A 27,327-nucleotide genomic window follows, 5' to 3' on the forward strand; every position below is an offset into this window, starting at 1 on the left:
ATGTTTAAGTGGTTTTAAAAAGCAATCTGCTAAAAGCTGCACCCCACTCCCCAGAAAAATCTTTCAATGTATTACATTTCAAGAATACTTCTGAAGGCTAGAAGGTGTTGCTTTTTTACCAAAAATCTTAGCTATTTGTTCTCATAAAACCAAAAACTACTATCTTTGCAAAATGTTTCTGACAAGAATAAATTTTCTTCCACAATTTGGAAAGGACAAAAACACCAAAATAAGTATCTATGGGAAGTTGAACGCATGTTTTTGTTACCTCTTGTTATCTACCTAAGTGTGTTGTGTGTCTTCTCCAAGGAATATTTGTAGGTTTTTTTGCTGTGTATTGTTTTTTTTTTTTAGTAGCAGCTATGTCCTTTTGCTTCAGTTTGTGTGTATAAGAAGAGGCTATGTCATAAGAAGTAGCTAAGTCTGTAGTTTTTCTCAGTTTGTGGTTATTTTCTCTGTTTTTGAAGGGAAGAGTAATTTTGCATAGGCATGAATGTAATTTCTTTTTTTAATATTGCAGTAGCATAAGCACCTTCTTTCTTTATTATTTCTGGTGAAAAGCAGGTCTCTGTAAAGTTCTAACTCCTTCTTAATATGTCTCATATTTATGAGGTTTGAAGCTTTTTGTTTTTTTCTGACTAGCAAAGGAGACCTAATGGTCCTTGAATTTGGTGTCTCAATAGAAAAAGTTTCCTCCAGAAAGAAATACATATGAAAAAAAGATGTGAACTTCATTATTGCTTGTAAATGCCACATTTGTGAAAAAGAAATCTGGAATAAAGAAAAATGATAGTCTTATGTAGCTTTGCCTATTAGAAGTTAATGCCACTAGAAAAAATTTTTAATAACTGGTCACTTTGAAAATCTGTTCATAAATTCAGTGTTTGAGGTCCAGTTTTCTAGAAGGTTAAAAGGGTATTGATCAGTATAAAAATTTCTGTACAGGAATTGGAAATGATTTGGGATGTATTTTGTTTAAGTTATAGCCATATGTGCATTCTCAAAATGAGGTGATGTATCCAACTCTGAATGCTCTCTTCATAATGGTATTAAAAACATGCTTCTCCTCTGGTGTTTCCTTGTAGCACTCCACATGTTTTGGTTGTAAATATTTTCATCAAAAATGTAGCTGGGGCCATGCAACCTGCTACTGTTAAAAAAACATTCTGAAAGGTACTCTTTGAGTAGACCTATCTCTGGAGTTTCACAGGGTGCTGAATTTCCACAGAAGATTTTAACTGAAGTGGATGGGGAATGTGCAAGGAAGTGAGAGGACATGTTCAGACTGGAACAGATGCCAAAGCTATTAACACTGGCAAGGCTTTAGGGCTACTGTCAAGTTTTGCTTTGTCATATATTTTACTTTTGTTTCTAGAAGCTGATGTGTTCTGTCAGCTTTTGGCCTGGATGGCATTTAGAGCTGTAGCTCTACAGTGCTTCTGCACACAGATTTTCCTTAAACTTGTCCTTTGTAAGGTAGAGGAAAGCCCTTATAAAGTTGTTCTGCTTTAACTGGAGTTTCAGGTGCTTGTTTTCCCTAACAATTTTTAAAGTTTCCCAAAAGACTTTGAAGTTTTTATGGCCTTATCAAGACATCAGTGTTTTAAAAAGTATTTCAATAACAACTGAAATGTTTTTGTTTTTAATCCTAAAACCTGTATATTTACTATTCAAGTTAAGGTTTAGGTCTTGAGGTTTTTATAAGTTTGCTATGCTGCTTTCATGTGTGCACTTTCAAATAGTGCATAAAATTTAAAAAAACCCCACCTCAACCTTTGTAATTTTTCTTCACTTTTGAAGGGATATATAAATACATCTTCAAGAAATGAATTTATATTTACTGTATACAAGATCCTTGTAACCACTCATTTTAGCCATTCTACCCCAGTTTGCATTATTTGCGTCACTTTGTGATATGTACTGTGCAATTATTTTCTCTTGCCAAATCTCTGATATAAACTTGAAAGTTTTTTTTTCAACTTCTGTTTTTTAAGAAGATTGAGCAATCAGTTTTTCTTTTTGGTAGTGAGAGATCTGAAAATACTAGAGGCCATTTTCAGAGATAGCATACTACATTTTGTGGCAAGCACAATATGGCTTGTTGATGGCAACCTTGTTACTAATTCCTAATAGACTTGGACCACCCGCTAGAGTAGGCAGTGCTCCCGGGTGGGTGAGGTCTGTATGGTACTTGCTTGTAGTGTTAATTATTATTCCTTCTTAAGTATAGTGCCAAGGGATAAAGGTGTGAGTCTTAATATGAAAAATGTTAGGAGAAGGAAAGGCTCATTGCAATATGTTTCCATTTTAAATATTTTCTCCTTTAAATCCTATTAAATTGCTACACTGAGAAGAAATAAACTCTAGCTGTGCATTTTTGTCAGCAGCCCTCAAAAAGGGGTTTGATCTGTGAAAATGAAGTAGCTATTTAACAAGTACCATTTTCTGTATTTGTTGCTGTTATACTTACTTTTTTCCTTTATTTTTCATTTATATAAAGTTAAAGCTAATGAAACAAGCTGCATTGAGAGGAGTGAATCTGATATTTCTGCTCTGTGGAAGACAGCTGGAACTAAGAGATTCTAATTTTTATTAATAATCCTTGGAGTTTTAGTCAGAAAAAATGGAAGAACAGCAGTGGTATTTTTCTGACCATATGCTCTTGCTTTACTTACTTTTTTAAATGTAAGAAGAAAGAAAATGTGCTTAACTGTAAAAGGTAACAGCAAAATTGAAGGAACTATCTTTTCTGTGTTATGTAATGAACTAGAAAAATTTATGCCCAGAATTTTCTTTGTTTAGACCAAGGTGTTAAAACACAATGTTTGATGCTTGAACCTTTGCAAACATATTTTTGTTTAGAAGGACTTGCTGAAGTCCATGAGAAAACTCCACAGGTGTACATGTTTGAGACTGGACTATTATATATGGAGCTTAATGATTTAAGTTGTGAGCTTTCAGTTTTTCACCAGTACACTTGAGGAAAACTTGGATAACAGTGTGAGTTAAAAAAGGGTACTCTTTGATTTATGCTTGTGGAGATACAAACCATAAACCAATAATTCCTCCTTAGCAGCATGGATTCAGCTCCACCTGGAGTCAAATCTTTATTTTTTTGCCAAGGGGTATTGATCCAGCTGGAGGAAATTCAGAGGACAGTAATAAAACATGATTAGGGCTTCAATAGCTAGGTTTATGAAGAAAGTTTAGAAGAATGTTTACTTCACAGATAACTCTGATTGTGGAGGAGGAAAATAATAAACTGTGTATAAATGGAATCTCACTCTGAAAATATGAGGTGAAGCGCCCAGAGAAAGTGATAGAAGCCTACACTTAGGTCTTTCAACCTAGGTTAGAAAATGTGCACTCTGGAGCTCTCCACTGGCAAGGAAGAAGGACCAGAATGACCCCAAGCCTCTTCCTTCCTTTTCTTTTGCAGCTCTTCATTTTATGCTTTTCAGTTTTCCCGTGAAATACTTCGTAACAGAGAAGTTCCCAGTTTGTAGTTTGCATATTGGTGCTAATAATGGAGCTGATTCTTAGTCCATGGTGGATACACTTGGTATCTTGTGTGAAGACATTTTTCTAGGCAGCTGTGCCAGCAGCTCCATGGGGACACTTAGTGGTGCTCAGCTCCTGTTCTGCTGGAGTCATTTTCCCTGTGGCATAATGGGTGGTGGGTGATGTCCCAGCTCAGCCACATCTGAGCTGCAGGGGAAAGGGGGTGAGGACAGAGGAAGGACAGCACTGTGTCCTTGTATGCAAGGGGAAGACAGTGCAAAGATGAAAGTTTGTGCCACCAGTCCTTGTTACATTTTTCTGAAGTCTTGGGGATAGATGCTAAACCTCAAAGGTCAGACAAACAATGTCTCATCTGTACAATGCTCACCAGAGCATCTGTGGATGCTCTGATTTCCACTTTCTCCCTGCTGTGTTGATTTGCCTTGTCCAACTAAAGCTCATGTCACTAGGAAAAATATTGGAAACTATTAAATCCAATTGCACTTGCCATAAAAAATAGAAAATAACTTAAAGAATGATTTGTCACCAGGCAGTACTGCCATCACCTGCACACACACAAGCTCACTGATGGTTCAGAAGCCCACAGCCAAGCATGGTGACTGCATTTAAGGTTTAGTAATGGCAATAGGAGACATACCATACTGCTCAACTGCCTGAATTTTAGTTTAAACTGAACAAGCTTTAAGTTCTGCATGTTAAGACAAGTATTTAACTTCTGAAGTATACTGAAAAGGCTTTTTTTCCTTTTTGCTTGGATTTAGCAGACAAAATCCACAGAAGTACTGTGGGTACCAGTATACAAAGCTTTTATGGAAAAGAGCTTTATGTTAAAGTAATCAGGAGGAAGTAATCAGGAGGGCTGGCAGTGCATTTAAATGTTTAACCATGGGTCCTTAAACCACTTGAACAACTCTCCCCTTTACAAATGCTGGCTTGCTTGTTGCCTCTACCAGCACTTCTGGCAGCTATATGTTTTGTTTATATGCTCTCTCCCCTGCCATTTCTTCTTCTCTGAGGCTTCTCCAACTTAGGAAGTTTTAATTTTTTACACTGTCATCTTGTTGGAAACTGTCAGAGGAAAACTGCAAGTGCCAAAGCTGCAAAGTTGGAAGTGGAAACGAGGTCAACTATTTTTTTTTCCTTTCTTTGTTTTTTAACCTGTGAAATTTGCTAGCATTCCTCTGAGATGGGATGACATTAATTTCTGTAAAGCTTTCTTGCATCTTGATGTATTTTTTAAAGCACATTTTAAAACATAAAGTAGTCAAAATGTAGAGTCCATTACATATGAACTCTGCACACAGAGTAGGAGATGCACATATTACTGCTTCTCTGTATGCCAAAAATGGGTCTATATTTTTAGATAGTTCAGCTTATGCTTCTCATGAAAGAGGGGAAAAACATGTAAGATCTTTCATCTGTATATTGCTTGCTGAGTTATAAATATGAGGGAGTATGATTCATCTAACTGGGTTAATAATGACAAGTTCATGCATTATGTATGTTTACTTTTGTTACAAATAGAATAGGAGCATAGGGAATACAATAGGCTGATGGTAATGTACAGGTGATGGCACACAGAAGGAATTAATTTGAATAGGCAGATATTCTCTAAACTTTTGAAATGAATGTAGAGGTTTTGGCCTGTTTTTTTGGTGTTGGTATTTTTGGTTTGGTGGTTTTTTTTTGTTGTTGTTGTTGTTTTGTTTTTTGGTTTGGGGGTTGGTTTTTTTTTTGGTTGTTTTTAAGTTTCTTTGGACTCCAGGCTTCATGGTGTGAAATTCTAGGAAATATCCATAACTATTTTGGAGTCTGATTAATGTTTAGACATGAGTATACTTCAGATGGTTTACTTTTTTATGACTTAAAGAAAAATCAGTTGTCTTGAGTCTGCTGTTGAGAAATGCTTTGTTCTTTATTCCTGTGTACTGAATTTGAGGAATAATTAAATGGAGGCTATGAAAGTATTGATCCTTATTGTCAAACTTAGACATTTGACTACATCATACTCATAAAACAGAATGACAAAGTAGAAAACTTCACATGGGAAGATATCTTGAAAGAGACCTCTTCTTTTTTCCACCTGAATAACCATTCTGGATGTGCACTTGCAGCTTCTAGAAGTTTTGGGGTTATTTTATGTAGGTGTTTTGCAGTTTAAACCTTTGCACTTATCCCTCGTATCTCTGACATATAATTTTGTTACCTTTGGGAATGGTTGTGCTGATATGTGCACGTGGTAACGCTGCTGAGGACTGAGGAGGTGGATGGTTTCCAGCACTGCCAGCTAAGCATGTGTACATGTTGCTCATTCAATTTTTACAGGAAGTACTTAAGAAAAACAACCCCAATACAGAGCCAAAATATAATTTGTTTATTCTGAAGGGCTGTGGTTGGGTCCTGCAGCTTGTTGGGGAGGAGAAAAAGTAGGGTGGAGGAGGGGAAATATTATTTGTGTTAAGAGTTTGAAAGACCAGATTTTCTGTATTACTTTAGCTTTTCCATAGCAGAAACAATCTGTGTAACCTTTAAAATTGATGAAGGTTCACTTTGACTGGTGGCTGAAATTTCCAGCAAAAGCAGCAAGGTAGTTTCTTTGAGGAGGAAAGGTGGGGACAGTGGGGCTTTGCTTGTTTGTTTTAACAACAACTGTTATGTATCATGGAGTTTGTTCTAGTGAGGCCACCAAGTAACTACAGGGTGATAATATTTTGTCTCTGGGGAGACTGAAGCATCCATAATTGGAAATATTTTTTCCTTGAAATTTTAGTATTCTTTCACCTCTGGATGGGTTACACTAAAGGGGACTTTGATGTCCCTGACATAATTCCTGAAGAAATAAAAGCATTTGTTCCTAAATGATGGAACATTTGAAATTCATCTTCATGTCAGGATTTCAGAGCCATGATGCAAAGTTCTTTCTATAACTGGAACATTTAAAATTCATCTTCATGTCAGGATTTCAGAGCTTCTTGAAAAAAAATTGCATTTTAAAAGAACATCGTAAAATACCAAAAAAAAGAAGTAACTCATGCAAGGGCAACTTCTACTGAACTGCTGCAGAAGTTATGCTGATTTTTTTGTGTTTGTGTTATTCTAAAGTATTTTGGGTTTTGCTTCTCAGAGCAACAAATCTGTTTGAATAGTTACAGTTTAAACTCTGCCTAGATATTATGATCCATACCTTGAATGTTTTCCCTGAATCATAAAGGAGTTGATATACAATCTTTCCCTAGCTGTCTTATTCCTACAGTCTTTCTTTGTTCTTTTTACTTCCTAAAATATTATCATACAGATGCTTAACAAAAACCATGATTATTTTACCACTTTCTTAATTTGAAATAATTTTTATCTTCTTGAAGTACTTGAAGTACTTCTCTTGAATTGCTTACATACTAAAGACCCCACTAAATTCTTATTTCACAGTTTGCATGAAATAAATAAGGCAGATGTATTGCTTTTTAAAAAGAAATGGAAAATATTGGAATGGTGATTATTTTACAGGCTAGCATTCTTTGTCTTTAGAACTTCTGTCAGAGTAAGATGCCATGTATTGGGAGAGTAGCAAATGTGCTTTATAGAATAGGTCTGAAGAGGCTGGAAAGTAAAAAGGTTAATATAAAATATGCTCATGAACTTAAAATTATCAGTGGTTAAAAATTAAATGCTTCTTTTCATAGAATTTAAATGAGGAAATAAGGCAATGTAAAAATTAGTGGTCTTATTTTGCAGACACTGTTGGATGAGATATTTATAACCAGAAGTAATTCTGGAGGTTTCCTGCTGGTTTGGGTTATAGAGTTTCCAGAGTGAGTTTAATTAGCTTGGGTTGCTTCCATCTTTGATTACTGGCTATGCTGATAAACATCTCCATAAGGCAGGGACAGGAAAATAATATGTAATATTTCCTTGTGAAACTTTCTGAAATGTGTATATTAAGACAGTTTATGTTCTGTGTCTAAATATGTTAACTGATTTGGTGTAATTTTCTTGTTACAGATTCAGAATATGAACAACATAATCACTTTTCCATTGGACAGTTTGCTGAAGGGAGACCTGAAAGGAGTGAAAGGGGTATGTCTTTCCTCCTATTAATATATAGGACTGTTGTTGGTACAGTAGATACATTTAACAAGTGTATTAATCTTATGTGTTGGAAGGTGCAGGACACTCAAGTAATGTATTAGCTCAATAAACAAGACTGGGGTTTTTGTTTGTATTTTGAGTTTTTTTGTGAATCAAGTCATCCTTTCTGTTTGTGGATTCACATACCTCATGTTCTTGAGTATGTATACAAAACAACATTTGAGAAGCTTTAAAAGCAGGCATGAGATACAGAAGACAAGCAGAGAAAGAGGTGTAAGAGTCAGATATTTACTTAGTTGTGTTAAGGGTAGTACTGTATTTTTAAGGATTTTTAGCATTCTAAATTTACCTGGAACTATTAAGAAACACACATTAGAGTGTATGAGCATATTTTTTTTTAAAGAAGCTGAAATCTATTTATCTATTTGTTTACGCCCCAAGAACATTTCCTATTTGAAATAACAGCAACTTAAGACTCAAATGATGATATGTTTATGATAAATTTCAGAGCCTATGGCGAGCAAACTTACTTGGCTTTTGCTTTGTTTGCTAGTGAGCAAACAGGAAGTGACTGGCAGCTATTGTTCGAGGACATCGAAGGAAGGAGAAAAATGTGTGCATAGACTAAAAATGGTTCCTGTAAATTACTGGAGGATAAATAGATTATTTAGTAAGATAGACTTATTATCTTTGTGTTGTTTGCTTACCACATTTCACTCGTGTTTTTCTCTATGTCAGAATAAATACATTTATTACAATACAGTGTTTCCCCACTGCCTTGAGTATATGATCAAATGCTACTTCAGTTAATTTAATAATTGGCTCAATAATTAATTAACATGTAAGAATTAGTTCCTAATCTGTAGTTGCACAGTTTTTCCAGTGTCTGACAGTTGTAGTTGTCTGTTCTCTTGAACTTCATCAAAGTTTCAGCTCTTGCATTTTTAGACATCAGTGAAATAACTTTACAACTTGTTAAGATAATTTTATCCAAATTACCTTATTTAGAGGAAAGAAGACAAAGGCATTTAGAATGAAAGTAATTCAGAATTCTCATGGAATTAGTTATGCTAAGCCATAAAGTCTATATTGTTCCCATTAAGTCAGTTGAAAATCAAATTTTTTAAACTTTAGTGTGATGAATCAAGTTCTTAGCCAAGGCTATACTGCAGCCTTGGGACAGGGACTTTTTTCCAGTAGAGGCAGAGATAGAGTGATGAGAAAGTAGTTACTTTGATTAATTGCATAGTGTGGTCTTGGGACAACATGTTGTTATACTTTTTAAGGAGTAAAATGGAGCTATAAAAATCATAGTAAAGAGCATCCTAGAGATGCTTTTAAAAACATGAGTGTATTAATTCTCTTTGCAAGATTGATTCTCCTATGTGTGAGATTGCTTTTGCACTACCCTTAGAAGAAAGAGTGAAGTTCCTTATTCTAGTAGGCACTGCAAGGGGCCAAGGTGTGTCTTCACTGTTAGAGCCACAGTATTTTTCATGTAAACAGCTGGATGTTATTTTTTCTCTTTTCTTGACAGGACCTGAAAAAACCCTTTGATAAAGCTTGGAAGGACTATGAAACAAAAGTGTATGTATCTTTTGAACTTTTATTTAAGAGGGAAATGTAACTGAAACCTGTACAGGTTATTACTTAATGCTGAGGTTGGATGCTCTCAGCAGGTGCAGCATGTACTGGAAGTGGATGTACACCTCTCTGAGGCTTGGGAGTTGTGTCTTAAGTTCTGGATCTAACTTTGCTTAGCATAAGCCACTTGTTTGGAGTTACCAGATACACTGTTTAAACAAACAGCTATAAAATAAGTTTATAAAAACTGGAATTTTATATCTAGCTAAATAAATTGAATGAGTCAACAAAGCTCAACACCTAATATCAAACACAATTTATTCTGGTTCCTAGTAAATCTTAAGTGATTCTGTGTCCTGCATCAGGGACAGTTGTTTCCAAGGCTGGCCAGGTTAATTGTATTAGTACAGCTGACAGTCTCTGAAGTAGAATTTTGTAGTCAGTTTTATTCCACATTACAGTACTACCTGGATTGACTATCAGTTTTGTGTCACATGTTCAGTGTCTTTGTTCCTCTGAAATAATGCTGCCTTGCATATGCCTTGCATATCATCAGACCATCTCTGATGATACAGGTCCAGAAGAATCATGTATGATGACACTATTTAACATAAATAACTTGCAGATCCACAGCCAACTAGACTGGCTGAAAATCTAGCTTCTCTGGTGCCCACTTAGTTAGTCTGTTTGAAGTCTTCAGAAGTTATTCCTGTAACTCATTTACCCACAAAAGCAACCAGTTAGCTACATTTCATTATTCCTTTTGTGAATAGCAATGAAAATGGTCCAGTTATTGCTTTCTAGCATGAAATTGTGAGGAAGACCTGTGTGGCTTTTGGTTTTTGAAACTGCCTAGCTATAGCTGGATTTTCATAAAAGGGCATTCTGGAATACTGAGATAAACCTCTGGTCTGACACTCTAAATCCATAGAAGATCGTGTTGGCTCCAGTGTTTTATGGTCCTGACACTGGTAAGCAGTCTCATTTGGTGCCATACCAGTTATTGACTATTGAAGTAATTAAGATTTCTAATCACTGCTTATGGCAGTAGTTGATCTCTGAGGATAGGCCTTAAAGAATAGTCCTATATTTTAGTCTGCTGCTGTCTAGCACTGCTTGATTGCCTATGGCAGTAGTTGATCTCAGGACAGGCCTTAAAGAATAGTCCTATATTTTAGTCTGCTGCTGTCTAGCACTGCTTGATTGCTGGATCTGAAATCTTGTTTACTTGTGTGACTATTCATACTGACAACCCACAAAGTTTATGTGCAGAATTTGAAATAAATTTGTTCATTGCTGGGACATACACCAAGAGTAATGTTACTACTGGACCAAGACCTCTAGTGCTTTTAGATTTCTGGTCTAATATTCACTAGGATGAGTGTGTTGAAATGATGTAAAGATTTCTACTTAATCATCAGTTTGTTCGGAGCTGGCATTTCAGAGTCAGATATACCAGAAATGTTTTCAGTTGTTATTTAATTTTATTAAGTACTTGAGAAGTAAGAAATCCCCTTAGAAAATGTATTTGTATATTTGGGGATTTTCATTTGAGCTTATGGACATGTTGGAAATGTTACTTTGTGTGCTGTGTCATTCGGGACCTGAAAACGTGATGCTGACGATGTGTTTTCTGTCTGTGGCATTGAATCCATTGTTGCTTGTATTTCTTTCAGCTGGCAATCCTTTAGAAAACCTTTTTTATGACTTTGCTTTCAAGTAAGACACTTGGGTTTTGATATGAAACAGGTTTTCTTTTTCACAGTTATTTCTACTTTCTGCAAGATTTTTTTAACAAATGAAGCAGACCTACTTGACAATGCTAATTTCTAAGCCATTTATGTGTCAGGTTATTCAACATGCAAAAGTTGAAGGTAGCACACATTCATCAGGAACATTTTTCAGATGCATGAACTATTTTTTTGGTATTTCTAAGTGGTGGGCTGGTACAGTTACTGAGTTCTGTGTTTTTTTAAGTGGTTAGATGAAAGCTCCACATCAATATTTTGAAGTTTTAAGCTCTTAATTCAGTCTGTTGGACTCCTTGACTTTGATGAAGACCAAAGGATCATCTGCTTGAGGCTCAGGATAGGGAGCCTGGGAATTCTGTGTGCAAGACAATTCTTTCAAATAATGGGCTGCTCTTTTTTTGCCTTTTTTTTTTTTTTTTGTAGGCTGTTCTACAACAGTGGAAATTACTTTTCATGGCATAAGGTTGGTAGTTAGGGAGTACTGTTTTTCAGTGCAAGCTGTGTTGCTTATACTAAGGACCAGACCAGTTTTCTGTGGTTTTGTTGAATTAAATTCAGTCTTGGAACTTCCCTGGGACCACTGCCCATAGAACTGTGGAATTTGTCAGACTCCTGGACATAAGATCAGTTCCCAGATAAATTGAGATGTTACGACTTGTCATTATAGAGCATTTGTCTTTAAAAACCAGGGAGTACTGTTTTTAAGTGCAAGCTGTGTTGCTTATACTGAGGAGCAGACCAGTTTTCCATGATTTTGTTGAGTTAAATTCAGTCTTGGAACTTCCCTGAGACCCCTGCCCATAGGACTGTGGAATTTGTCAGACCTCTTGGACATAAGATCAGTTCCCAGATAAAGTGAGATGTTACGACTTGTCATTATAGAGCATTTGTCTTTAAAAACTAGAGATGGGAATCTTAATGATGTGATTTTCAACTTAGGATGAGAATATTAATTTGAGCTTGAATTTGTTCAGGTCATCTTTTTTCTCATACTAATTTTTTGACATAGGAAAACAGTGAGGTTTCTCTGGGTTGCTATTGTACATGCTGCTGAGGTTTCTTAAGAAATAACTCTTTTCATTCTGTGACTGTCCTGGATGAATCTAAACTTCCTTATAGCTGTGTGTTTTGATCATCTGTAGCAGTGGGTGGATGCAGAATCACCTCAAAAAGTCTTAATTACAAATTTTGGGGGTTTTGTTCTGGTATCTTCATGCTCTCTTCTTCAATAAAAAGGACAAAGGAATGGGGAGAGGTAACCTCAGTCTCACCTACAGCTTGTGTTGCCAGAGTAGAATGGTGGATGTAGGTGCTGATAGCCAGAGGTTTGCTCAGCCTTCTTCAATCTGTTAGTTTAGGTAACTCCTTGTTTGAATTCTGCCTAAAACCAGTTCTAGGTGTGTGCTTAGTGAGCTGTCTTTTCCAGTGAGATTTCTTCTAACATGTGAATAACTCTTTTTAAAATTCTTCCCCCTTTATTTTTCTTTCTTTTCCCTTTTGGTTCACATACTATTCAAGGCTGCTAGGCTGCTCTTTTTCTGCACATGCCTCTGTATCATATGCTTAACATCATATTGTTCATCTGCATTTCCTAGTCACAAGTACAGACCTGTGATGCTACATGCCAGATAATGAAGTGGTGTTTTTGTAGTCTGTTGGGAAGTGACAGTTTTCATAATGATTGCTGTCTTTATAAGGAAAAATTTTAAGCTTATTTATCACACTATCTCATCTCTCTTCCTTGCACCTTTGTGATAACCTCTTGGGTGCAAATATACCCAAGTGTGACATATTTGAAAAGAAAGAAAGTTAATTTTAAAATGGCATCTGCTTTGCTTTATTCCCATAACAATTTTTGAGATTCAACCTCTCTCTGTAATGAGGTGTGTTTAAAAATTCCTATGCATCTAGTTCTTGTTTGGGAGAGAGATGTTAAGATCCTTTCTGATGATCTTGGATCACCATCCATCATTGTTGATTACTATGCACCTCCTTTGCCCTGCAGCCACCTAACTTCTCAGACTATTTTCCTCAGGATCACCTTAGCTGAAATAAAAGGGGGAAGTTGGAGCCCTCTTTCTCTATACCCTGGGGCTGCTCTTGAGTAAGGTGGTATGAGGAGAAAGCAATCACTAGCTTCATGCAAACCTACTTCGGTCAAAAATTGGAACTATCCTGAGGTGGCATTTATGAATAATTTATATTTTCTCACCACCAATCATTAACATGACTCAGTTGGAGCCATAAAGATTTTAAAATGTTTTTAAAGCCTTAAAGCAGTGCATTTCTGATGGGACCTCAGTTACAGTTGTTGTTTCCCACATAAAAGCTGGGAGATGCCACCAGAGCAGCGCGGCGGGACTGGTCTGTGTCCTTTGGGAGAGCTGTTTCAGACTGGGCTCTTCTTGCTACGACGCAGTTGCTTTCCCCTGTGTACTTAAACACTAATGGCAGGCGTGCCGGGGGACCATATGGGGAAGGAGTACACATGTCATAAAAACTGCTCATTCTCCCAGCAGGCAGATTGGATTCAGCAAGGCACTGAGCCAGATATCACCCACATGCTTCAGTTTGGTCGGTCCTGTTGTGGTAGATTCCGAAGTAAAGACTTTGTGTCAATTTTACACAGGAAATAGAAGCATGAACTTACTGAAGCATATTATTCACAAATTTTTTTTTAGCTGAATATGTCTGTATTCTGGACATAAACCTGATTTTCCTGAAAAGAAAAAAAATATTTTTAAAAATAGAGTTGTCTTATTTTGGGGCCTGTAAATGCCTATTATCTTCAGAAGTCTTCTTTAACAAGTGTTGTGATCATGCTATGAAATGTAAACGTCAATGGAAACTAATAATATTTGAGCTATTTTTGGGAATGCTGATTACCTCTCCTTCTTTGCCATTCTCCTTTTAAAAACTGGGCATGAGGTCTCTTTGACACAACTGAGTGAAGAGAACAAGTTGTTTGAATATGCGTGTGGCATTTTAAGATCCAGGCGTTAACAATACGTTACTGTGAAAAAATGCAAGTGCTCATATCTAGAAATAACTATAATTCATGAGTTTCTGAACTATTTGAAGTCAATGGAAAAATGAACAAAGTCAAATACAGTCATCTATTAAGATGCCTGCACAACTATTTAAGTGATGCTATTTCCAGTTTAGTAAATTAATGTTTTACACAATATGAAACAATTTGAGCTGAAATTCTGCAAGCATTTCTCAATTTACTTCTTCAGAGCTCTAACTTGACTCAGAAAGGCATTGATATTCATAGCTCCTAGATATTGCTGTCATGTTTCCTTTTAATGCAAGTACGTAAGATGGAAGTGGAGTCACAGCTTGTAAATAGTGGTATAGAATGAAAGTGCTAAACAAGGTTGCTTAAACATAGAATCATAGAATAGAATAATACAATCATTTAAGTTTGAAAATACCTTTAAGATGATCAAGTTCAACCATAAATCTAACGCTGCCAAGTACACATCTAAAGCATGTCCCTAAATGTTACATCTACACATCTAAATACCTGCAGGGATAGCGACCCAACCACTTCCCTGGGCACCCTGTTCCAATGCTTGGCAACCCTTTCCAGAAGAATTTTTTTTCTAATATCCAATCAAAACTTCCCCTACTCTTAACTTGAGGCAGTTTGTTTTTGTGCTATTGCTTGTTACCTGTGAGAGGAAACTGAAATTCCACTGCTAAAATCTCCTTTCAGGTAGCTGTAAAGAGTGATAAGGTACCCTTGAGCTTCATTTTCAACAACGTAAAGAATCCCAACTCCCTCAGCAACTTCTCATCAGACTTGTGCTCCAGACCCTTCTCTGTTGCTCTTCTCTGGACTTGCTCCAGCACCTCAGTGTCTTTGAGGGGCCCAGAACTGGACAGAGCACTTGAGGTGTGGACTCATTGGTGCAGAGTACGGGGGGACTATCACTGCCCTGTACACACTATTACTGATACAGGCCAGAATGCCATTGGCCTTCTTGGCCACCTGGGCACATGCTGGCTTGTGCTCAGCTGGCTTCTGACCAGGACCTCCAGGCTCTTTTCTGATGGGCAGCTTTCCAGCCACTCTGTCCCCAGCCTGTAGCGCTGCTTGGGGTTGTTGTGATCCAAGTGTGGGACCTGGCACTTGGCCTTATTGAACTTCATACCATTGGCCTTTCCCTATCGATCCAGCCTGTCCAGATCCTTCAGCAGTCTTCCTACCCTCCAGCAGATCCACATACCCCCAGCTTAGTGTCATCTGAAGGCTTACTGGGAATGCAGTCAATCCCCTTTTCCAGGTGATTCATAGAGATATTAATCAGGACTGGCCCCCAACACCGAGCCTGGGGAATACCACTAGTGACCAGTCACCAGGTGGGGTAGTTTCATTCACCATCATCTGCCAGGCTTGGCTCTCCAGGCAGTTTTTTTGCCCAGTGAACAGTGTGCCTGTTCAAGCCATAAGCAGCCAGTTTCTCCAGGAGAATCCTGTGGGAAACAGTGTCAAAGGCTTTACTGAAGTCCAGGTAACCACATCCACAATATACTGTTTCAAGTCTAAGATTTCATATTAAGTATTTTTATTTTGAAAGAGATTACCTACAAATTAAATGGAAAAGTCTCTGAATGAATCTGCAGATGCTATGGGTGAAATGATGAAAATATCTGAGCGCATTTTGCTCCTTCTGTCCTCTTTCCCTTTATCATTCAGAGCAGGATGTATGGAAGGGAGAACCTTTCAAGTATTTCCAAAAGGAAAAGGTAACTTCTTCATTGAGGATTTGAGTGTTAGGAGAGACATACTTTACTGTGAGCATTGACAGACAGTAGGGTGAAATGAAATGGAGGCTCTTTCACCAAAAAGCTGGAGGCCCCAAGCCTGGAGAGTCAGGCTGAAAAGGAAGACTAGACAAAGAAAGGATATTTGAAATGAAAATATCTATTATTTAATCAAACAAAATAGCCTTCAGAAACACTTTTCCCAGAGTGCTACCAATTCAAGTGTGTTCCTTCCAGGTGCTATTGTCAGTCCCATGTATGTACCCAGACTCAGCCTGGCTGACTGCTGTATGGAGAAGAGGAAGAATGACAGAGTTGCTTCCCAGCCAGCCAGTTCACTACTGCTGCATGTACACAGGGTGCTCTGATTTTTTACCCTTATTGACTGGCAGAAAATAAATACATGTCTTTGGTGCTTATTTATACCACAATCTGTATGACAAAATTGATTTGTTTGAAATGAAAATTGTGATTTATATTGAAAGATAGTTGCTTTTCAAATAGAAGTGGTAAAAATAGTCCTATATTGGAAACTGAATGGGTGAGACCATTCACTTTGTATCTGTTTACCTTTACTGTTGTAATTATACATCCTGTATTTCAGCTTTGCTTGTCTATTGCACACATCTGACCTCACTGTATATTAGTTATGTGCAGCTGCCTTGTAAATGGACTGACGTGTGCTCACATTTTAATCTTAGTCAGCAAAGTGTGTATGTGTGATATGTGCTGCATGAGCTCCAAGAATAGCAGCATTACAAAACATTTGCTGCTTTCTTATTGTTTCTAGAGTATTTTTTAGAGTTTTCACAATTTTCTTATTGATTTGGGTTAATTCATCTGCCTGGAAAACCTGAATACCCTGCAACACTTGGAAATCTCACAGTGTAGTGTTACAGGACTGTCTTTGCCAAAAGGATTTGGTAATGTCACAATAGGCTGACACTTGAAGCTGAGTTGATCCTTGCATTTGGATAGGACACTCAGCCAGCCTTTAGCACTCGGAGGATTTGCATTCAAAAGGGCTGTGAGGGGTTTCTTTGTTTCCCTAGATACAGTATCAGTCAGATAGCAGGTAGCCTTTTACTGTGGCAAAACAACAGGGTAAATTCTGAATGACAAAGATGAAGATGTAGTTAGATATTAAAAGTAAAATAATGAGGAAATGTAAATGTGAAATGCACGAGGCATGTATCTCTGATACTTGTCACTGAGAGGTGATTTGGGGGTTTTGGTAAAGTATCTTTTTGAGTTTTTGAAAACAGGTAGCCTGAAGCTCCACCAAATGGCTTCAAGGATATCTTTCTCTGAATTGCTTGATAGAGGTCAGTATATTTTCATCTTAGTTTAACTATTTTTTTGCCTGTGGAGTATGGTTTATCCTTTAAAGAGCAGAAAGCACTCTTTCACCAAAATCTAGCTTTCTTTAGGAGGAGTACAATGTATGCTGTGGTATTGTGCATAACATTTGACTGTTTGGCAGTGTTAGCTGTCTTTTGGTTTAACTAGCTTTGAGAGATACCTTATGGCATGCAGATAAACTCCCAAGATTTTGGACGTGGTTTCATTTTCTTGCGGTTGAGTATTGTTCTCTGTAAAAAGTGAAAATACTATACAATGGCAGTTGGTAGTTATTAGCCTTCTCACACCTGGTCACACATTAGTGAGTTCTTTGGCCTCAAGAATTGCTGGTTCATTTGGAAACGGAGAGAACGGAAACATCCTGGATCTTTCCTCTGAGGTTTGACTGCTTCAGAACGATCAAGTATGACATAATGTAAACTCTTCTAGAGTGTGTGCTAGAAATGAGCTGCATATTCATAATTTTCTGTGAATCTTTTTTGTAGTGGTTTATCTTTCTTGTTCAGGATTGTCTGGTTAATTCTTGTGTCTGGACTCTTGTTTGCTGTGCCTTCAAAATAGCATAACTGGTAGTAATTGGGTAAGAGTGGGGACTTATTCTTGATGAAAACAAAACATTCTGGAATTTAGTTTTAATTCAGGCAACTGGAGGTTTTCAGAACATTTATTTCAAAGGAGAGGAGCTTCCTTCAAACGTCTGCTTCTGGCAGGATGCGATGGACTGAGGAGGAGCACAGTGCTGGCTGAATGTGCTGGCTGCTGCAATACTGCACAGGGCTGGCTTTGCTGTGCCTGCCTGTGCTGAAAGCACAGTGGGGCTTCTTGAATTGCTGCTCAAAATGCTTCCCAGTGGGAATGTTGTAGGGAAGGATTAATGGAATGAATTCTTGTTTTCCCATGCTGCTTGAGGTGTAATAGGAGGCAGTTTCTCATTTTTGAGAAGTGTAAGTACAGAACATTTTGTTGACTGGAAGTCCTTAGACCTTCTAGACATTTTCCTATAAGCTGTTAGGGTAATGTTAACATCAGGTTAAGAGAGTACTTGAGACATGTCACCTTTTCAGAGAGAGAGCTAAGAGACACTTGACTGCCCAAGAGGAGGTAGGACAGTTGTGTGTGTTATTTGTTCCTCTGATCTCCTTCCTGTATTCCTTGTTCAAAAGCAGCATAGCATTTCCTCAGGAAGCTCTTTTCAGAATTTTGAGGTTCTAAAAAGTATGAATGACAAGCTAAGTCTTCAAAAAGTAAACACCCTCATGTATTTTCTCTTTATATATATATATATATATATATATATATATATTAGACTTATCTAACTGGGTTGTCAAGTTATACTACTGCGTTTAGGAATAATATGGAGAATAGCTTTAACAAATGCAGAAGGGAGTTTATAGGAATAGGCCAGGCATTGGTTATTCATTTATATTCTGCAGGAGAACCTGTTTTATTCAGAGCTCTTGGAAAATGTTCATGGAAACTTTTAGGGAATTAGGACAGCTGGTCTAGCAGACTTTGAAGTCTGTAACACAGCCGGCTGGTCGGCATTCCCAGTGCCAACTGGCTCAGCAGCAAATAGAGACAGCAACTGTGATTTTGGCTTAGGAAACCCTGTATATATAGAAGATGACTTGATGACAGGCAAGACTCAATAAATCTGGTGACATAACTGAACTTTGTTAACCAGTGTTTGCTCTGTTGGGATTAAACATCCCCCTATGTTTTCAATTAAAACTCATTATTTTTTCTTGTATTTTCTTTCTTTGGAGCAGGAACTTAGTATGTACTTCTCATTGACTCTCTTTTGGAGTATCTGTCAGAACATTACTTTTACAGATGATTAATTAGATTTCAGCTACTGTATGTCATTGCTGATCTTTAGTCATTGTCAAATTTCAAATGAAATGTCATCTGGACGTAAGTCATATGCAAAGCTACAGGAGTTTGGCTCTGCATCTGTCAGTAGACTTTGTGAATAATCTGATTTCCTGAGAGGCTGTGGATTTCTCACTTCGTTGACTGATTCTTTTTGCCTTATAGTACAAAAATAGAGAAGGAGAAAAAAGAGCATGCTAAGCTTCATGGGATGATTCGTACAGAAATAAGTGGAGCTGAAATTGCAGAAGAGATGGAGAAAGAAAGAAGATTCTTCCAGTTACAGATGTGTGAGGTAAGATTCAGGGTGAAATTATTATTATTATTATTATTATTATTATTATTATTATTATTATGCTGTTTGTAGGAAAATTTTGAAAAATGCAATTGTTTAAGAGTGGCTGTGATATTAAAGGGAAATACCAAGTTATTTATTGACTCCATTTATGAAAACACATTTTTTAATTATCCTGATGGGCAAACTTTATAGGGAATTTAGATATTTTCTAATTGCACTAAACTGCTAAATTAATGCAAATAAACCACCAAGAGATTGCAATAAATCAGTCTTTACACCACTACTTCACTGTAAGTTATTTTAAGCCCTTGATCATTCTCTGAATTGTTCCTTTCCTGACAGCTGTTGCATTATTAGAAGTAGAGGCTCTAGTCTAGCACAGGGTTGGTACAGGAAAAAAGTGCTAGGGATGAAATCCAGTTGTCTTTCAATTTGTTTCAGAATGTTTCTACTTCAAAATCTCTGTGATTTTGCAGTATGTTAAATCTGATGTGAATATTTTTGGTTCGATTGCTTTAAGGCTATGTCTGGTTCTGTTGTTGGGAATTCAAGTTGCTGTGTTTGTTTTTAGTACACATTAGCCCAAAAATACACCATGGGTGTTTCTACTGCCTTTCCTGTGATGATGATAGCTAATTTGACTCATATGCCAGCATAGCATAACTGCAGTTGTCCTAGATATTACTTTTAGTAACTGCATGCACTCATACATAAGAGAAAAGTTTCACATTCCTATACAGAATCAGACTAAAATGTTCAAAACTGATTAAGGGATTTGAGTAACAAATAAACATATGGATGCTGTCAGCTAATTGCCCATCTGTATCCTTCCTAAGAAACAACTAGGAACAGATGCTTCTCTCTTGCTGTGTCACAATAAAGGAAGAGTTCACTTTAGTCAGTTGTAGTGATAATGAAGGGTGATGTCTGAATTTGGATTAAATTACTCTAAATGTGGAATAGCTGAAGTGTATCCTGTATTCCTTCTGATTTTGAGGAAAAGAAATTTATACTAGGTCACCTCTGAATAGTTGTAAAAGAGGACTATGGTTTTGTTGTGATAGTAAATGAGAAGGGTGACATATTGAAGTTTTATCATAAGTACCAACTAGTTATCTATAAATTATGGAAGTGAACTGAATACCAAATACCTAGAGCTCCATTTGAAATTAACAGGAGCTGGAGAGGTGATTGTTGTAACTAAATACTATCCAGTGCACACATCTACATTTAGGCTCATCGTTTGTTCACCTGAACCAGCATAAGAAGCTGCAACATTGAAAGCTGGCACTTGGATGCTGCTTTACTTTAGCTGATTTAAAACATTTGGGGTCTCTGGTGAGAAGGGGAAACCCAGATGCACTAGAGCACCATTAAGACATTCATTCTTTCACCAGGAGGTCACTGGCTAAGATGGGGTTAAATTTTTTGGTAATTTCATGGACAGTTAAGGACTTTGATATTTGATCAATCATACTTCTGCTTGTGTGGCTGACATTTTATGCTGTGATATTCATGGGAAGAGCTGCCACTTAATATGGACTTTGTGCCTTATGCAAAAGGACAGTAATTACACTTCTTTTGCACTTGACAGTAGATTCATTGAAAAATCTCTTGCTAAACTGTAATTTGCTGTAATTACCATGTATAAGGATTTGATAAAGAAAACTATGAAATCAACAGGCAGATTTTAAAACTTGTTGAAATAATTGCTCACTTTAATTTTAGCCAATTGCTTTCCTCCTTAATGACATCTGTATAGTAATGAATTTAACAACTAGTGAGATAAATTTTTAGATGTGCTGCTAGGTATAAGAATGGGTTCCTAAATGTACTGCACAAACCTTTTCATGCTTTCTTTAACAGTGGCTTTCCTTAGGAGCCCCAAAGGATATTCTAACAATTTGAACAAATCATAGTGAAATATCCTCACAGGATATCAAAAGTCAGCAGACAAGAATTCTTTTTGTGTGATTTAACTCTTTAAGCCACTTTTTGCTGCATTTTCTTTTAGCTTTTGTAAATCTGTAACTATTAAAACTTGTTGAAATATAATTGAAAATAAAGTGTTAAAAAAAATCCTGTAGCAGTAATAAATAATTTGTTTTGTGAATTACTGTTTTTACAGTACCTGCTGAAAGTCAATGAAATCAAGATTAAAAAAGGAGTGGACTTGCTTCAGAACTTGATCAAGTATTTTCATGCTCAGTGCAAGTATGTTTTACTTTTCATAATCTCTACACTAACTGGAACAACATTTTGTTTTCAAATTTTGACATCATCATAACACTTTTCTAGAATCTTCAAAATCTTAAGTTTCAGCTGTTCTTGCTGATGTTTTTTGACAGATTGCTTTTGACAGATTAGTCATAGCTTTTGTTACTATATTCTGAAACATGAAATGAGGTTGAGCTTGTTTTGTTGATTGTAATTGTATGTTACAAAGGAATACTGAACAATAATTTGCCATGTTTATAAACTACTCTTGAAACAGGGCTTTTAGTTTGATCTATTACTTAGTGGTCCGTTAGTTTTGATGGACTTTGAGTGTATCTAACAATGATGTAAATTAATTATGTGCTCAAGAAAAATAAGTTGCATAAGCAGTGGAATAAAACTATATTGAAAGAGTAACTCTTTTTCTAGTTTATTGGAGGAGGACCCAGTAGTAAAACACAGAGTTCTCATTAGAATTATGTGCTTTTATTATGATAGTGTTACAAATCTGTCATGTAGCAATGAAGTCACAGCTATAAACTTGAAAGAGCCACTGCTAGCTAACCTGTTGAAATCAGTTAAGTTTTTATCATCTTAAAATACCATGCATCTATGAGTTTTTTCCTTAATACTTGTGTTGCTTTTAAAATCAGTTTCACTTGTAGTGTGTCATTAATCTGCTCTGTCCCTTTAATACAATTTTACCAACGTAAGTGCTGTGTTGCATTGTCACTTTCATGACTGCTTCCCAGAGTGAAAATATTTTATGTTGTGAACAGTGCAGCAATATTTAAACAACTATGCATGTAACTGTGATTTCTTAAAATTTATTTTTTAATAATTTTTTTTTAAAGAACTGGAATACTTGGCATAGGCAGCATTACTCTGCCAATTCAAAATGCATGTACTGCAGAAAGATGTAGCATATTCTATAAGCTTGCTTATAGAGCATAATTAATGATTGGGAAACAGAGGGGTTTTCCTTTAGTAAAAAGATTGCATCAGACATAAAATTATGTGGCTTCAAGAAATCACAATTATTTTATATGGAGCTTTTGCTGTTCTGCAAGTGAATCTTTCTTGTTCTGGGCCTTCACAAACTGTGATGAGAACTTGTATTTGAGGTGAGAATGAGGAAAATTTATGTGGCAGTGGATTCTGGCAGTTCTGAATCTAATTGGGGATTTTGCATGTTAGAATAAGCTGTGATGGAAATAAAGAGGTGAATCAGTCAAAGATTAATTTTTAAAAAGTTTACTATTTTGAAGTTTATGCTATGGTATAATAATATGCATGTCTTACTATGGCAACTTTTTAAGCAGAAAATTCAAAGTAAGATTTCATAACAGCTGGCTTTTTGCTTTTCTTTTTAAGTTTCTTTCAGGATGGGTTAAAAGCAGTTGAAAGTCTCAAACCTTCAATTGAGACGCTCTCGACAGATCTTTATACAGTGAGTAGCAACATCTCACGTTTGTGTGGTAAATTTAGTTTTTTTAAGTAGAAGAATTATCATTTTGTTTCAGGTTGTCTGACTGCTTTAATAGTCAGCATTTAAGGTTTAGAGTAGATTGTTGGTAAAGTCTTGTTTTAATATGACATTCAGAAGTCTTAGTTTCAATTCAGGACCCCACTGTGTAAAATGTTAGGAAAAAAGCTTTGCTCAAAAGTGTTTATCAAGTGGAAAATAACATGTGGTTTCGAATGGAACACAAGGAAGCAAGAGCATTGTGAGGCAATATCAAAGCCTTAACCCAGCAATATCCTAACCATTATCAAGTTTTCTGAAAATACAAGGGAAAATAAACTGATCGCATTGTCTTTTCTTTTTGCTTTTATTCTCACTGAATATTTCTCAAAAAATGAACCAATTAAGTAGCAAATTTGCATTGAAAGTTAAAAAAGTGTTATTTTTAACCTGTGTTTTTCTTTATTCAAGATTAAACAAGCACAAGATGAGGAACGAAGACAATTAACACAGCTCAGAGATATTTTAAAATCAGCACTCCAAGTTGATCAGAAAGAGGTGAGTATATTGGGTGGTTTAACTTTGGAATACCTATTTTAATTACTTGTAATGTAATGTTAATATTCAAGATAAAATTATTTTAACTGTTATCAGACATTTAATTCCTTTTGTTAATTCATTTTTGTTTTGAGGCTGATGTTGAATGTTTTTGACAAAGGCATTTTTAAAAAAAACAAATGCCCACTAAAAATGTGACTTACTGAAAAAGAATTTCTTTTCATTACCAGTGTTGTAAAATATTTCAGATGTTGCACTGTTGCTCAAACTGAGAATGAAAGAACTTGGGCAGTATCAAGAAGACAATATTGAACCTTGTCTCACAATATTACTCCAAACTGTATAATGGTTATGTAAAACTGAACTTCAAATGCCAAAACACCTCTGTCATCATCTGCAAAAAATGGCAATCAAGTTTGGTACTTAGCTGCAAAATGCCAGTGTTCAGATGTGCAAGAGCTGGGTCAGTTTGGCAATCCAATAAGTATTTTTTGAGATCCAATTGTGATTGCCATTAGATTTAATGAATTCTAGAGTAGTCTCAAACTCTGATCTGGAAGTAAGCATCTTTTGTATAATGTAATCCTAAATACTGGGTCTACTTTTGTTTCAGATTGCTAATTCCTCCTCTTCATATAAACAAATGCCAGCCAGCTTCCTTTGTGTGGCTGCTGGGCCATGAGTAAGTGATGAATGACCACCCCCCACTCTTCAGATTCTTTCTGAGAGGGATTACAATGAAATAGTTTAGTCTACACAGCTCAGACTTCCTTGATCTTTTCCGGTCTTGCTTTGATCTTCCCATAAAAGTTCTGGTGACTCCTCGCTCTTACTGGTGACAGATGATGGTTGTGGAGCAATGTAATCTAGTGAAAGGTGTTCTTGCCCACAGCTGAGGGTTGGACTTGATGATCTTCAGAGGCCACTCCCAACCCAGTCCATGTGATTCTGTGACTTGCATACAGGCATTTGGAACAGTCTCGAATGCTCCTCACTTTGTTACCTTGGGAAGTTTGTGATAATGACCATTGTACAAAGTCCCACAAGAGCAGCAGGCACTTCCTTAGATTCTGCCTGGCATTCAGGACTCACTGATTTGCCAAAAACTTCCAAATTTGAGCTTGGTAGAATGAGACCCTAGGGAACCTCGTGGAAGTGGTGACTGCTTTGGGTTAGCCATTGATTGTCCACTCCCAAGAAGGAGCCTTTGCTCTTTAGGGTGTGTTAGCAGGTGTCCTCTTTTAGTTGGGTCTGTGGCTTTCATGGTTGCTGGGAATGTCTATCAGTGATACTGATATTAAATATATATGGAAGATGTGACAAGTACACATTTTTTCACATACTCAAAAATTAATAATACACATACATTTGTTATTTCTACTGAGTTTGTGACATTTAAAAATGCGAGTATAAAAGTGCTTTATGCTATTATTTATTAATTCTTCAAATTCAGATATAGATGCTTACCTGCAGAGCATGAGAATTATTGTAATTATTTTTAAAGCTTTTTGAAAACATCAATTAATCAGTGGGATTCCAAAGAGTTCCAGTGGGATGCCAAAGAGTTCTTATATAATTTACTGTACAACCAACTAATGTTATTCTTGTTGCACTGTAATTTTCTTTACTATAACTGATTTCTTTTTCCTTCCTGAAATGCATTTACATTTTGTGACCGAAGTCTAGGAGAGTAAGTGTTACTATGTTTTAATGAAAATAGTGGCATGATTTCCATTCAGATTTCAAGAAACTGGATTTTTCCTCTAAGCTTTTGTCTGTTGGCATGAAAAGACTGATTCTTTCTTCTCTTTGGTGTATTTTATTACCAAAAAGAAAAAAAGAAAAATATTAGCAAAAAATTTATCACTCTTCTTGAGAAAGAAAATTGTTGTAAGACAAATTGGTGATTTCCTTTGTACTTTCTTTTGGAAATTAAATCCAGTTACTTGATTTGATGTTCTTGCAAGATTTTGAAGCTGTATGTATTTTTAATTAGAATGGACTTCATATATGAAATGAAAGAATGTTGACAAACATTCTTCCTGTTATGTTTAAAAAATTTAACACACACAAGCACTCTTAGTGAACCCTCTTTTTGTCATGCCTATATGCATAGTTTCTTCCTGCACACAACTTCCTTAAACCTGGTTTGTATTGAAACTTTATTTTTAAATGTAATTTTGTGTACACCTTCATAATTTTTAATTTTTAAACTTTTATTTTTCAAATGTAGAAGTTCTGCAAGTTTCAGAGTCAACCTTAGAGATGTATTGCCTTAACTGTTCTTGTTCCCATGACCTTGAGTAAGGTCACCTCCTGTGACTGTAGTGTTTAGATTCATTTCTGCTTCTTTGTTAGAACCTATAATCTATTTAGATCACTGCAAAATAGGATAAATGTTGTGTTTCTTGACAAAAATTATGGTAGTTTTGCTGTAGGAGAAGCTGCCTGCAGGGGATAGATATATCTTTTGGAGACTCTGTGGGGCTGTAATAGGGATAGATAAGGGATGGATCTCTGGAACATCCTCCTGGCAATGATCCTGCAAATGTCAGAGATGCTCAGGCTCTGGGAGAGCTGTAAGAGGTTTTTTTGGCAGCTTTACACACAGAAATGTCTAAACAGTCTAAAAATGCTGCTCCATGGGAGCTGTGGAATGGCTGGCCATAATTTATTGTGTATAGGTTGAAGCACCTTGTATGAAAAGTTGTGTTATGTTCATGTGGTGGAGCTGACAAATAGGATCTCAGAATATCTCTTATCAGTAGTCACAGACCATCTTTAGAGAATACTGTTTTCACATTTCTTTCAGTTTTAGCTCTGCTGTTCAGCTTGACTTAAAAGCCAGTATATCTTCATAGACTTTGGGAGAAAGGTTTGAAATTCTTTCTATGGTCAGTGAAGTGATTCACTAAGAACATGCTGCAAATTTTAAATGACTCACTTCTTTCTATACACCTATTTACATTTCCAAGTTGATAAAGTGGTCAAAGTTCAGTTCCTTAGGCTTGTGTACTTCAGCCTGTTCTGATTTTGTTATGTTCAAGATATACTTAAAATGACAATACTCTGCACTAGGTGTGTGTCCTCTAGCCTGCAGTGATCCATTTCCTCCCGTAGGTAATGTACATTGTTTCTGCTCCTCCAGTGAGGCTGTTGGGTCTGTCCCTGTTATCTGTGATTTCTATCTCTGGTTTGTGTAGTATGCAAGCCAGAAATAAGGGAAGATCCTTGGAGTGCCTGCTTATGGAAAAGGCATGCTGAAAGGAAGGATGTTAATTGTGGTGGTGATTTGTGGGGTGGTTACTGTGTCTTAGGAGCTGGATGAAAATCATGAACTTCATGTCAGACAGCTGTGGAAAGCCATCATTTGGCAATCACATTGGACAGTATTGATCTGGACATGGCCTGAACTGAGAATTTAAAATGGACAATATGTTTGTCCTTAAGATTTTTTGACGAAATAGTATTAAATTTTTTAGATACTGTTCACAGTCATGAATGTGTGGAAATACACGTCAGCTGCTGCAGCTTCCTCTCCTGCTGAAATGAGGCAGGAAGCTTGTATTATTGGTTTGCCAGTTTGGCCAAACACAGCAGCTGAGCATAAACAGATGAAGGGAGGTAGCTGAAATGAGGCAGAAAATAATGCACAAAACATAGCAGCACAGACTAATGGGAATGGTACTATGAGCAGGTGTTGAAGGTCATCAGTAATCTTTACATAATTGAGGATGGGGAGAACTGAAATTAATTTCCTGTCAGGCCTCTAATCCTGTGAATGGAGTTCCTTTACTGGCTAATGGAAGGCAGAGATCAAGGCATTGGTAGGGCACAAT

At 36.5% G+C, this 27,327-nt stretch overlaps 1 protein-coding gene across 5 annotated transcripts in view; it reads left to right on the forward strand.

Moving 5' to 3' along the window:
* The window catches only part of ASAP2 (ArfGAP with SH3 domain, ankyrin repeat and PH domain 2), an 84,203-nt gene that overhangs the window by 24,485 nt on the left and 32,391 nt on the right, over positions 1 to 27,327 (forward strand). For 3 of the 5 annotated variants that reach the window (XM_039715672.1, XM_039715673.1, XM_039715675.1), the window contains exons 4-10: positions 7,522 to 7,596; positions 9,146 to 9,195; positions 19,116 to 19,245; positions 21,377 to 21,462; positions 22,840 to 22,915; positions 23,402 to 23,488; positions 25,170 to 25,178. In XM_039715672.1, the coding sequence (XP_039571606.1) occupies positions 7,522 to 7,596; positions 9,146 to 9,195; positions 19,116 to 19,245; positions 21,377 to 21,462; positions 22,840 to 22,915; positions 23,402 to 23,488; positions 25,170 to 25,178 (513 nt within the window). The remainder of the gene's footprint in view (positions 1 to 7,521; positions 7,597 to 9,145; positions 9,196 to 19,115; positions 19,246 to 21,376; positions 21,463 to 22,839; positions 22,916 to 23,401; positions 23,489 to 25,169; positions 25,179 to 27,327) is intronic. The other 2 variants (XM_039715674.1, XM_039715676.1) reach the window with 1 other exon arrangement.

The sequence above is a fragment of the Passer montanus genome, unplaced genomic scaffold, assembly GCF_014805655.1.
Source record: "Passer montanus isolate IOZ18808 unplaced genomic scaffold, ASM1480565v1 scaffold34, whole genome shotgun sequence".
Lineage (NCBI taxonomy): Eukaryota > Metazoa > Chordata > Aves > Passeriformes > Passeridae > Passer > Passer montanus.